The sequence below is a fragment of the Sminthopsis crassicaudata genome, chromosome 5 (genome assembly GCF_048593235.1).
Source record: "Sminthopsis crassicaudata isolate SCR6 chromosome 5, ASM4859323v1, whole genome shotgun sequence".
Taxonomy (NCBI): Eukaryota; Metazoa; Chordata; class Mammalia; order Dasyuromorphia; family Dasyuridae; genus Sminthopsis; species Sminthopsis crassicaudata.
This window is the reverse complement of record NC_133621.1, coordinates 227,281,496-227,295,245: the sequence shown is the minus strand read 5'-3', so window position 1 is coordinate 227,295,245 and position 13,750 is coordinate 227,281,496. Positions and strand designations below refer to the sequence as shown.

Below are 13,750 nucleotides of genomic sequence, written 5' to 3'. Positions count from 1 at the left end.
TGCAGTGTTTGTGGCAAATGAGAAACAGGATGTTGAGGGGTGGATGGAGAAGTGGAGGATGGGAGCAGTGCAGGTTACAGAGTAAGGGAGTAGGCCACTTAGATGACCTTTTAAGTCTACGATGTTATGACTTCAGCGGACATCATCATGAAGCGTCTGTTTACCAGAGGTAGGGGAGAATAGAGGAGGGAGCAGTAAAGTGATGTCTCCCATCTTAAATTTCCCATATCTCCTTCCATTTCCCTCCATTGTAGCATAGTCATATATTTGTGATTTTCCTTCCTATTACAGTGTAAGTTCCTCATAGGATTGGTATCTTATTTTACATTTCTAGCACCTAGCCTACTATCTCATGTAGCAGGTGATCAATAACTTTACTGAAGGTTTTGATTAATTCAATGAAGTTCAACCAACAACATAAGCAATAGCTGGGGTGGGTACCAGACCAGAGTTCCTGTGCTTAAGGTGCTTATATTCTGTTGTTGGGGACAAAAATGAGTGAATGGGAGCAACAGTCAGAATGAGGCCCATCAAAGAGAGAAGAGTAGTTACACAGTGATAGCAACAAGAAGAGAACCCTTTTACTTTTAAGCCCATAGATCAAGGGTTAGATCAGTGGAACATAACTTGAGAACTAGCCAGATTGTAGAGAACTAGGCTTGGATAAGCTATATCCTGGCAGAACATTGTAGATATTCCTTTACTCTTAGATAAATTGTGACACAATTAGAATCCTAAGCTCTAGCTTCCTTTTGGCTTTATTTTGATTCTCAAAGCCTAAGCTCTCTTTTTAGGTGTCATAATTAGATTTTTTTTTTCTTTCCTAATAGTTTTCCTCTAATTCTCTATGATCTCATTTCCTCCTCTGCAGACCGCTTCCTTTCCAGAGAAGGAAAAGACACAAAATGGACACATTAATAGGGAGATACAGAGAGAAATGCCCAGATTAAGAGATAAATAGCCAGAGACAGAGATTAAGCAGTGTGTCATGTGAGAAAGCTACATTGTGAGAGAAGGAAAAGATGGCAGGGAAGAGGGAAGTCTTAAGAGAAACAAGAGATGCTGCCCTCTCCCCACTACCTTTCCTGCCTCCTTTTTACTCCATTCTCCCTAAAATTACTTTATGCTACTATGAAGAGTGCTGCAGTGTTTCCAAATATAAAGAGGGCAGTGGTCTTCCAATGCTCTAATCTAATTATGCTACCAACCCACTCTCCCTCGGGCTTCAGATTCTGATTTTGGCCCTTCCCTATTGAGGAAAGTGTTTTAAGATTTTCCACTGTTGAAAAATAGCAAATTTAAAAAGGTTTTTGTGAGACTTTAGGAATAGACAGTTTAGCTTTGAGCAATGTGAAATACATTCTTTATGCTCTGTTCCTGGCAAGATAGTCGAGGGGCAACCTGGGGTATAAATCACTCATTTGTCCAATTAAACGTTTGTGGAAAGCTTGTTATAGGAGTTCTCTTAAGTTATATTTCCTCATAGCCTCACCACAACTTCCAATATCTCTGTAGTTCTGACAGGTCCAAGACTGAAGCTTTATCATTAAAAAGTAAAACTGATAGGGAAGAATTTAATTATTTCACAAAAATTTGGTTAATTTCCCTTTCACAGCTTTATTAAACATTTCCTGGTTCAAGGCATATCTGACATTGGGACTACAAAGATGCACTATAGATGTCTCCCACTTCATCATTCCTTCAGAGGCTTAAAATCTCACTGGAGGAAGGGAATGAGACATAACCAGATTACTACCAACAAATGAATGACTGATGAATTGCATAGGAGAGGTCAAAGAGGGAGTGGCATGAGCCCTGGTGGGAAATGGTAGGACACCACTCCTGGGGATTAGAGAAGCCTTCATGGAATGCTTCATGGAAGAGAAGGCAGGATTAGGGCTAGGTTAAGAAAAGGGATTTCAGAAGGTTGGCTTGGGATCTCTTCCCAAGCATGGGACTGACTGGACAGGTGGAAATTTGTGAGGTAGGATGAGAAGGGGGCCAGAGAGGAAACAAACCACTGGCAGTTTTTTTTAGTTGTGGTTGCTCCAGCACCAAATTTCCTGAAGGAGAATGACAAAAGACAGGTTTGAAAGGTAGGTTGGAGTCAGAATGTAGAAGGGATGAGAATCATGTATGTTAATACACCTGAAGTTTGTTTATGGCTTTCAACTATTAGTTCAGTGTCTTATGGATAAGGCAGAGAGATGTGACTTAGGTGAAAGGAGAATTAGATGGTTCAGTACTGGCTAAATGACAAGATACAAGTTGTGGTGATTCATGTATCGTCAGGCAAGCTTTGTGAGTAGTGGAAAGGTGACTAAGTGTGGTGCCAAAGGAATGGATTGATCTCAAATCTTTTAATTTCTCTCCAGGCCTCAATTTCCTTATTTGTAAAATGAATGCGCACACTTCAGCTTTAAATCTGCTATCCTAAAAGGAGAGATCTTTCATGGAGTAAACCAAGGATCTCTTGTTGGTTCTAGGTTGTTAATATTTTTTTATCAGTGACTTGAGTGAAAGTATGGGTGACATGTTTAATAGATTTGCAGATGACAGGTAGTTTCACAAAATATCTCTAAAGGCTAGAATGATGATGAGCCAATTCTAATAATTTGAAATTTAAAATGGATAAGTGCAAATTCTACATTTTGGTTCCATAAAATCAATCAATGATAGGATAGAGGATGGAGCACAGAATTTTTGGACAAGAGAAGATCTGGAGGTATTAGTGAAATATAAGCTTAATAAGATTCAACCACCAAAAAAGCTAATGTGATATTAGGTTTCATCAATACAAGTGTAGTACCCAGAATGAGGGAGGTGATATTCATACTAGAATCTTGCGTGATCAGACTGCATCTGGAGTATTGTGGTCCAATCTGAGGGTCACATTTAGGAAAGGAGTCTGGAACAATTGCGAAGAAAGATCCTAAGGATGATGAGAAGACTGGAAACTATACCATAGAATTACTGGTTTCAATATTAATATATAGCTAGTAACCTACAGAGAAAATTTTCATGAATCCTTCAGAGATCTATTATTGGTCTTGTGCTTTTCATAATTTTTATCAGTGACTTGAATGAAGGCATATATAGTGTGGATATTGAATGTATAGATCTTGAATTGGGAGAAGACAGATAGATTGAACAATTAAAAGAGCTGTCAAGAAGAGGAATCAGGACTATAATCAATGAGTGTGAGTTGCAAGGGATGCTGTTTTGGCAAAGTTTAATGATAAACTACCTAACAATCAGTATGACACAAAAATGAAGTGAACTGCCTAAGGAGGTAAGTGAGAATCTCATCATTAATAGTCTTTGAGTAACAGTTACAGGATCACTTGCCATGGGTATTATAAAGGCAGTGAAAACACTGGAAATAGGTTGGGGAATAGTGTGTCTTGTTTAAGGAACACCCAAGAGTCTAATGAGACTGGATCAGAGCATATTTGGAGGAGAGGAAGGTATAAGGAGACTTGAAGGGAATGAAGAGGTAAGATTACAGAGGAATAGCTTACAGGTTGGGAGGTGAATTAGATGAGATGACTCTGAAGGAGATTCTATGACTTTGATGATATACTTGAACAGGGGACTTACATCATCTGACTTGCACATCAGGAAGATGAATTTGGCAGCCATGATGTGGAATAGGTAGGAAAGAGACTGGAGACAAGGAGGCCATTGCAGTTTTATTCAGCAGCATAATAAGAGGACATAAAAGCCTGAAGGAGTGAAAGTAGAAAGGGGGAGACAGATTTTAAAGAGATTTCTGAGAAAAGGAGAACTGATTGTTGACAAGTCAGAGAGGAGGGAGGGGGGGAGTCAAAAAATTTGAGGTTTGGGCCCTTGGGAGTAAGAATGGTAGTGTCATTATTAGAAACTAGAAAGTTAGGGAATAGGTTTTGTTTTGGTTTGTTTTTTTGCACCAAGTAATTTTTTTAATAAAGTTTTTTATTTTCAAAACATATACATGGATAATTTGACAACATTGACCCTTGCTTAGCCAGGGGATAGGTTTTTGAAGATTTTATAGGTGATTTGAACCTGCTGAGTTTGAGGTAGCCCTGATGCATGTGGAGATAGCAAACCTGAGACTTGGAAATAGGAGAATGGAACAGAAGTCCATGTGATCCTCATGGAAGACAATGTAAGGAGCATAAGAGGACTGAGGTTTGGAATAGTTCGCTCTTTAGTTCTTCCTTTGGTGTGAGGAGTCAGAGATGCCAGCAAAGGGGAGTTTTCAGAAAGAGGGCAATGTCACAAAAACTAAGGAACAGAGAAAGATGGCATGTTCAGCACTGAAGAAAGGAGGAAATTTGGAAAGAGCTGAGGAAGCTTGAGATTCTAACTTGGAGGGGGGTTAAAGTGACATGTTGTTCCATTAACAATTTAAATTGAGTCAGTCAAGAAGCATTTGTTAACTATTTGCTGTGTGCTGAAGATACAAAGGAAGGAAAAACAGTTCCTGCTCTCAAAGAGCTGACATTCTAATAAGGGAGACAAGGTGTAAACAACTGCCTACCAACAAGGCAGGTCTGTATTGTGTATTATTGGCCCTCTCAGGAGGAATTAAGAGGAACTGGGAAAGGCTTCTTGAAATAAGTAGGATTTTAGCTAAGATTTGAAGAAAGCCAGGGAAACAAGGAGAGATGAGGGACAGCATTTCTAGCATGGAGGACAAGCCAGTGAAACACACCAGCTTGAGAAATAGTTTGTCATGTTTAAGGAACATCCAGGAGTTCAGTGCGACTGGATCAGAGAATTCTTGGAGAAGTGGAAGGTACAAGGAGACTGGAAGGGAATGAAGGGAATAGCTTTATATAGAGGGCTGAAACTCCAAAAATGAAAGCTTGAATCAGACAACTGAGCATTTAAGGCTAATTACCTATTTATAGTGAGACAATGACTCTATTGGCATATATTTGCATAAATGGCTCTTCTCACAGTTGGTGCTTGCTGAATGTTTGGTGGTAAGATAAAGAAAGGCAAGCATTGGAGGGTGGAGGGAGAGGAGGATAGAGACTGGTGATCTGGACTCCAGAATCCAGGAGAAATCTTTGGCAAACTTTGTGGCAGCTTCTCCCCCTAAAGACCAAGGATTTTTAATTTATCCTGACTCTGGCTGAACCTGAAGCCCTCCAGGGAGCTAGCCCGTACTTTACAGCTTTAAGTCCTAAATAGAGGATTTTATATTCTAGGAGAAGTGGATCTGCATTTAGAAAGTTTGATATCTGCCCAGAAAGCTCTTGAAATAGTCTAATATAAAGTGATGAGGGCAGTGTGAAAGTATAGAAAATGGGCCATATACTAGTGAGATTACAAAGATAGAATTGATAAGACTGGGCACCTGATTAGATTGATAGGTAAAAAGGGTGGTGATTCAAGCATGACAAGTAGGTTTGGAGCCTTTGAGAGATGCAACAAAAAACAGGCACATTAGGAGAAGGGCAGATCAAGGAAGCTATGGAAGTAAAGTCAAGGAAGTCAAGGAGAGAAGTGAAGTCTGAACAGGGATGAAGAACTTGGGGAATTCAGGAATATAAGATCTACCCTATTGTAGATTATGTAATCTACATATGACCAGCTCTTTAGGTAGCACAAGTAGAATGCAAATAGAAATTTTGAGGAGATGAAGTTAAGTTACTGAGAGGCCATTGTCAGAGGTCACCAAAGGGAATACTTAAGACTCCAAGACTAGTTGAAGAGATTTTTAAAAATACTAAATTTGTTAAAGAAGGTGAAAGAGGCAGTAGTCCTGGAGGCCATCAGATAACGATTAAGCTCAGAGAATATATTTTAATTTGTGGCACAAACATGTTACATTATGTTATCCAGCAGGGACCTGAAGGTGTCTAGCAGGTAATGTGATATATATTACGGAGCTGAAGTATTGTAGAAGGTGATTAGTAATTAAGAAACTTGAGTTAATATTTTTATGATGCTCAAGCCTTTAAAAAGAACTTTCTTTGTAACTACGAGTAATTAGTGCTGGGAGGCTGAAGTGTCAAATGAAGGGCTAGATGGTAAAGAGAAATTTGCTGATGGTCATTTAAAAACCAGTATGAAGGGGGAGGCGACTCGGGAAAGGTTATGTCACAAGTGGCCAACAGAGGGAAAGGTTGGAGCTTGGAGTGGCTGAGAGAGATTAGGGAAACAGTTTTTATAAGGAGTACCTGGGAAGGGACTTGGGTGACTACATAAAGCAGGAGGAAGATGGCTGTGAGAGCTTCATTGACTTATGCAGTCAGCCCAGATTGCATAGCTCAGTCTCAAGGTTCCAGGCAGGGACTAGGCTCAGTATCATGCGCCTGCTTTAGAGCCAGAGGGCCTGGGCTCTGCTTCCTCACTACTCCCAGTGACCTTGGACGCGACACCTCACTCTGGCTTCGGTTTCTTCCCTCTCAAATATGAGAATTTTCTAGATCACTTCTTAGGTAGCTGCCATCAGTTTTTGTGGAAATGAGGCACAGGGTCTTTTCTGGAGATCTTGGAGAGACAAACTCTGGTGTTTGGGGAAGCAGCTATTGTTATGGTACAAAGTGGCCTTGAAACAGGAAGATCTGCTTTGGTAATTCTGCCCTGGACGCCTAAGAGCAGTGTGACTATTAATCTCTATGAGCCTCAGTTTTCTCATCAGTAAAATGGGGATGAAAATCATCTGCCACGTCCCTCAATCTGAGGAATGCCAGAGATAACAGATATTTTGTATATCTTTGTAAACCTTAAGGGTTATATAAAAAAAATACCAATTCATTGAGGCCTTGACTACTCAGACCTTGTCAAGATTGCTCCATTAACAAAATCTGATCTTCTCTTAGAGTTACCCGTAAGGAAGGCCACAAGAGTTAAACTACCTTCTGACCAATACATTTCCCTTGCACAGAGACAGACAGACAGACAGACAGACAGACACCGGGACAGAGACAGGGGAATTCAAAAAGTGTCCCCTGTCCCTGGAACAGAGCTTATTCAGAATCCTCCATTTGTTGGCTCACCTTGTCCTTCTATTAAGTCCTGGCAATTCTGTCCTCTTTCGTCCACCCCGCCCCCCACCACACACCCCTCACCCTCTTCTGCCCTCACCCCCTTCTTTCTATCCCTGTCTGTTCTAGCTGCTCTTCTGCTCACTCACCAACAGTGCCGTCCTTCCCACGTTGCCCACTAGGTGTCGCGGCTTTCCTCCTAGCCCCCCCAACGTGCCGCTCTAGCTCAAGAACTTAATCGGCTGTCAGCCTTCGTCTCGTTGATACCGACGTTGCACATGGGGCCGCTCTAGGCTGAAAGGAGGCCGTCCGCTGTGCGTGGGGGAGGTTTGGGCGCTGCCTTCGCCTCGCCGGCCCCCGGGGCGGTTAGCGCTTCCGGGGTCGGAGGGTGCGCGGGGTTGAAAGCGGGCCGCTCCGCCCCGTCCCCCTCCCAGACCAGCAGAGGCAGCAGCCGGAGCAGCCGCAGCCCGCGCCCTCTCCCGCCCGCCCGCCCGCCCTCCGCCCGCCCGCCCTCCGCCGCCCTCCACCCGCCCCGGGGTCGCTCTCCCCCCTTCCTCCTCCACCCCCCCCTTCCTCCTCCGCCCGCCCGTGGGTGCCCCCTCGCCTTCCCGCCCGCCCCTATTGTTCCGCCCCCGGCCTCCCGCCCTTCCCTTTCCCGCCCGCTCCCCCTTTTCCCTTCACTCGCCTCGCGCCCGAAGGTAAGCCTCAGAACTCCCCCTCCGCCTCTAACTTTATTTCTTATTCCCCTCCCCCACTTACCTGTTAGTCGGCCCTAGGCCCCGTCACGAGCCCCGGCCTCGCGTAACACCGCGTGACCGCTTTCCCCCTCACCCCGCCCGCTCGGCGGCTCACGCGAGGTCCTGGCTTCGGCGCGGCCTACTAGGCCGCGCGCAAGGCCCTTTCTCACTCCCCCCCCCACTCTCCGGCGGCTGCGCAAGAATCTGGGAGGGCGCGCGCGCGGCAGGTTGGGGGGGGGCGGCGGGTTTGTTGGTTGACGGGGGGCGGGGGTGAGGCGATGGCCGGCTGGCCGGGCGGGTGAGCGCGGCTCCCCGCGGGGGGCGGCTGCTGGCGCAGCCACACGAGGAGGCGCCGCTGGTCCGGCCCCTCCCCCCGGACCGCAGCGCCCTCCCCCGTCCGAGCCGTTTATTTTTTTTTCTTTCCCCCCTTTTTTTAGGGGGGGGGAAATAGTGGTGGTGGAGGAATTTTTTAAAAGTGGGAAATGCCCGGATGAGAAGTGACGGAGTGTCAGGATCGATGGAGAAAGGGTAGACTGCACACTTCTCTCCCCTCCTCCCCCCCAGTCAAAAGGTTATATGGGATATTTTCTTAACTGGCTAACACTTAGGAAAGATTAACATCATCCTCATTTGAGTTCTTCACCGAGATATTTATGGGAGGTTGGTAGGCCCTTTTAATTGATACGCTTAACATCCGTTCCTACTTACATTCCGAGGTGGCAGGAAAATCGGCAGTGCTGGGGTTAAAAAATGCAGCCTCCTACCTCCCCCAGGTTAACTGGGAGAGGGGGTGGGGTGAAAGTCGCTTAAAATCGAGCTTTCCGAAAAGCAAGAAAATCTTGTTGCTAAAAATTCATTTAGTGGTTTAAAATCGAAAGAAATTTTATCTTGGCCTTTCAAAGTTTGTTGAGCATCTTTTTTTTGTTTGTTTCTAAAATAGATCTAAAATTTAGACAGTGAATCTTGATGTTAGAGATCTTAAACTTTTAAAGGAAAGAAAAGGCCACAAACCACTCTGCAGATGATAGATGGATGATTCCTTAATTCATTTATCTCTTCACCTTTCATGTGTTCTTGTCTGGGTGGTTGGCTGTGGCTTACTAGGGGCTTCTTTTAGATTAGCAGTTTATTCTCTGATAGTTTCTTGGTAGCCAAGGGGTGATGTGCCACTTTAGGTGGAGAGTAAGGGGGTAATAATTTTAAGACTTTTCAAAATTGATCTTGATTTTTTATTTTAAAGTAGAATAGAGAGATAGTAAATCTGGTGCTTTCAGAAGGAGAGGATAATTGTGACTTTGAGGAGGTAATGAGGGCTCTTGAGGTCTGTGTCACTGAGACATAAAGGGGGGTTTGTTTAAAAAGTCATTGGGGAAATAGAAGGATGAGGGGACATTTTGTTAGGTTGCAGAAAAGCTTACGTCTTAAAGTAATTGCAGTGACTAAATAGTGACAACATCTTAAAAGTCCTGCCCCCCCCAAGGAAAAATGTGGGGGTAACAATTTTAAATCATGTTCAAAGATAGAAGAAAAAAATTAAATCTGATTTTGTGAGTCTCTTTCTAGTAATGTGGGGGGGTTGGGGAAATTAGAATCAATGAATATAATAGGTGGGACATTGTATTTTTGATTATTGTCGGCTCCACTTGAGAAGTAGTGTTAAGAAAGAACACTGCACTCCTTTTTGTAAAATGTTGCAAATCCTAGATTTGGATCCCCTAATAAGGCCACTAGAATTTTGGGAACTCTCATTTTACTGAACTCTCATAGTTTCAGTGTAAAGCAAATAATCGTATTTAGTGCATTATCTTGTGAGAAGCATCAAGTAATATATGTGAAAATCTTGATAGTATGTAAAGTGAACCCAAGTAATAAAATTCACTACCTAATGGAAATATGTGGAGTTTGAATTGAAAATAGCTTATTAGGGAATTTGGGGTTTTATTATCACCTACCAAAAGTTGATGTATTGCTATAAGTAGGAACTCTCTGGACATAATTACAATCTCTTGATCTAGAAGGACTGACTTAAAATTTGGGAGAGGGAAAAACCCTTGGGGCTTTCAGGTTTAACCAAACTAGACGGAAAATTGAAGATGTTTTGGAAAGAGACTGAATTAGGATTATATGATGATATCTATAGAGGATGACCATGTGTTCCAAAGATGTTTTATTGAGAGATATCTGTAAGGATAATCTTTAGCAATTCTGCCAACTTAATGCAAAAACAATTACTGCTATGAAATTTATTCCACAGGCCTATGCATAAATTCTCCTTAGAGGTAGTAATTCACTTTTTCAAAGATGAGGTCTGTTTAATTTTTAGAAGATGAAAAAGTAAAAGCATTAATTTGGAGATTCTGTTATCAAGAATGAAGTAGCCCAGGTGGCAAAAAAGTTTTTAAGTTTTTACTATTATAACAGAAGAAAATGTTTGCCATTCCAGTTTTTGGCTTCCACTCCCACCAGTGACCAAAGACTTGACCACTTTACAAAGTCCAAATCCCCAGAACACTGCTCGACATGGACACCGGTGTGATTGAAGGTGGATTAAATGTCACTCTCACCATCCGGCTACTTATGCATGGAAAGGTATGTGCCAGCTTCTTCTTCCTTGGTAAATTGAGTCATAGTAAATATTAGGGGAGGAGTTCCAGGGTGAGTGGGGGGGAGTGCCTATTTTGGAGTTCTTGAGATTAGCAGGATGCCTTGCTCTATAATACTTTCTCACCATTAGCAGAAAGAAATGAGAAGGGGGGGGGGACAAGCATTTTTTTCTATTCAGATTTCACTATTGTCAGAAAAGGTTGGATATATTTTTTAGATAAGATGTCAGTCTGTATCCCAATGACTAGGAATAGAGACCTGCATGATATTGGAGACTCTCTAAATACCATGATCTATCACTAGAACCCCAAATGAAGGGTGAAATTATTTTCCAAATTGAACCCACAAATACTAGTCTATCTATTTGTGAAAACTTCTCTAATATTAGAAAATTCTTACCCAAACATAATTGCTGACAGCAATCTTAAGTAGTGCTGATGGGCTATTCAGCAAAACTACTAATTACCCTAATTTCTACTGTGCTTTCTAAACATTGAATCTTTTTGAGCTAATTGATAAGTACTTGGTGAAAGCCTTAGAAGACTGAGTTCAAGTCCTAACTTGGGCATACTAATATGATGTGTTACCCTGCATACTAAGTCATAAATTCTTAATGCAAGTCACTGGCTAGCCTTGGTGGAGAGGGAAATTCTTTACCAATATTTTAATAAATCACAGGACTACTGCTTTCTACTCAAAAACATGATAGATTCGTTGAATTAAGTTTATAGGACAGGAATGTTTAAACAAACAAACTTGAAAAGGTTTAAGAGGAAAAAGAGGAAATATCATTATAAAATTAGAGTTAAAAAGGGGGGGGTAAGAAGGACCTTCTAGTCTACTAATAGTTACATTATCTCTTATCTCTTTCCTCCCTTCCCATAGTCATTTCTGCCTTTTGAGAAGGAATTCATTGTCCCCAAAGGTACCCAATTCTGTAATCATTGGGATTTCTGTAACTTCCCATTGAATCCATGTTGCCTAGCATCAACACAATGTTACTGTTTGACTTTGATAACTGAAATCCAAAGACCAGTGAAGTAGTTGGACAGAGAAATGACCATTTCCATTTCACTGATTCTTTAGTATTTTCTATTTATTGATAATTATTTTCCTAATTGCAGGAAGTTGGAAGCATTATTGGAAAGGTAAGACAGGTTTGCTTCATCTTAGTTACTGTTTAGCCAATTAGGGTTGTGAAGCAATTGGAGTTTACTCTTATCTTTTCCTTGGGTTGCAGAAAGGAGAATCAGTCAAGAAGATGCGTGAAGAGGTAAGTCTAAGGCCTGGGTGCTAGAAAAGTAGGTAAAAATCTACAAGGAATCAGAAATTAGGCATAGATGGGAGGAGGGTCCCAGTAGGAGATGTTAGAAACTGGTATTACTAGCTTGTTTACTTGAGCTTGTTCTGGCAGCAAATGATAATTCTGGTGTGGTAGAAAGGAATGCTGGGAAATGTAGTTCTGGCCAGTGTAAGCCTGGATCTAGCACCTAAGATGGCTGCTGTTGTCTGAAGAAGGAAAGCTAAGCACAGAATAGGTTTGAGAATAATAATGGTTTTGCCTGTTCCCCAAAGATATATTTTAGTCCTTTACACTTAAATCTGATGGGGAGAAGGAAGGAATGTCTATGTGTTGAGTATTTTTTGTACTTGGTTTCTTTACATTTGCCTTTTAATCTCATGTGTGTTCATATTTTTCCCCAGAGTGGTGCGCGTATCAACATCTCAGAAGGGAATTGTCCTGAGAGAATAATTACTCTGGCTGGACCCACCAATGCCATCTTTAAGGCCTTTGCTATGATCATTGACAAACTGGAAGAGGTTGGTCTGTTACTCTGCAATAAGAGTCATTATTTAAAAAAAAAAAAAAAAAAAAAAAAAATTTTTTTTTTTTTTTTTTGAGAGAATACTTTTTTTTTTTTGTCTCTATGGTGTTTAGAAGTCTTTGTCTTAGTTTTTTTTGTTGTTGTTGTTTTTTTAGCCTTTCATCATCCTGTAAATCTAGATGTAAAGATCTTTTCTAATCCATGTCAAATTAATCCTCCCCAAGCCCCAACAAAAAATACCAAAACACCTTTGTGTTCTAAAATTTAATATTGTTTTGGCTATCACACCAAAAATAAGTCCATCTAGTCCTCCATATTGGAAAAGTGTTCCGTATTTATAAAGCATAACTCCAGCAATCTCTAAGTAATGTCTTTAATTTTCTGGTTTTTATGTGAAAAGGAAAAACTTGAAAAAGAGGGATTAATTAGAAAAGTTTTCTGACTGGATGGAACTTAATTTTAGAGATGAGGAAACCAAGGCTCAGGACTTTCATGACTTAAGTATACACATCTAAAAACAATTTGAGACATTATTTGAACTCACATAATCCTCCCTATCCAGTGCCCTGTGTGTCATGGTTTACTATTAGCACATTACATTTTTTGGTCTAAAATATGAGTGCCTGTACTACAAACATGCATCAGTTGTCCTGTCCTCAGTCTCCTCACCTTTCTGTACTGCAACCAATTGTGCAATTGATACCCAGGCAAAGGTTTCATCTGGCTGCTTCTTTGGCTTGTGGTCAGTGCTTAATGGTACCTGAAACCTTAATCCTTTTCAGGCTCAGAAGCTCTTCCTTTAAATCAGCAGGAATCTTGCTAAACCTTAATGCTGGTGTACATTATTTCATTATTTTCCCCAACTTCCTTTTCCTCCTTCCCCCTTAAGGACAAAATGTCTTACTCTTTATCAAGCATAAGACCTCTTAGCTTTCATTGCCTGATATTCTGCTGCTTCCTGGATCAACTTTACTGAATCCTTGCAACACAGTATTACAAAGTTGAACTGGGGGGCTGCTCTCAGTTACTTGGAATTCTAGAGACTGAAAGGGTTGTGTGGTAGGAACTCTTACTCCTAATCTACCGATAATGCTAATCTATCATTCTTAATGAGGTGAGATGAGCCATCTGTTACAGGTGTTCCCATTTCAAAAATCAAAGCATTTGCTGAACAGTGGATACTTAGGTTGTTTTTTTTTTTTCTCCTAAGTGCTAAATAGGATAAGTTTGTAGTAGTTGAGTAGTGTAATGTATCAGGTACTTTGGAACAATGGGACTCCATCCATGCCTTTTTTTCATTTGTCTAAAACCCAAAATTATTCCAGAGAGCTGATTTCATTGACTATTGGTGGCTTCTATTCCAAGGGCTTGAACCTTGTACCTCTAAATAATTGTGCCTCTTTCTATAGGAGAGAGAGGACAGGAACTCGGAGAAAGCAACTAATAGATGGAGCATATTATCTGAGATGATTTCTCAAAGAAAAGTGCCCTACAGTAATAAGTCTAGCATGGAATGCCAAGCACTAATTAGTAGTTTCTGTTTTCCCTTGTCCAAAGAAGAGCTATTTACCTTTATTTTCCTGACCTTCCTTCCTTC

The 13,750-nt window shown here is 41.4% G+C and overlaps 1 protein-coding gene across 23 annotated transcripts in view; it reads left to right on the top strand.

Annotated features, from left to right (window-relative positions):
• The window catches only part of PCBP2 (poly(rC) binding protein 2), a 350,172-nt gene that overhangs the window by 320,921 nt on the left and 15,501 nt on the right, over positions 1 to 13,750 (top strand). For 7 of the 23 annotated variants that reach the window (XM_074270270.1, XM_074270269.1, XM_074270268.1 and 4 more), the window contains exons 1-4: positions 7,364 to 7,684; positions 10,167 to 10,337; positions 11,568 to 11,600; positions 12,032 to 12,148. In XM_074270270.1, coding sequence (XP_074126371.1) covers positions 10,275 to 10,337; positions 11,568 to 11,600; positions 12,032 to 12,148 — 213 coding nt within the window. In that variant the 5' untranslated portion in view covers positions 7,364 to 7,684; positions 10,167 to 10,274. Of the gene's footprint in view, positions 1 to 7,363; positions 7,685 to 8,007; positions 8,252 to 10,166; positions 10,347 to 11,451; positions 11,476 to 11,538; positions 11,601 to 12,031; positions 12,149 to 13,750 lie in introns of those variants that run through there. The other 16 variants (XM_074270261.1, XM_074270260.1, XM_074270254.1 and 13 more) reach the window with 7 other exon arrangements.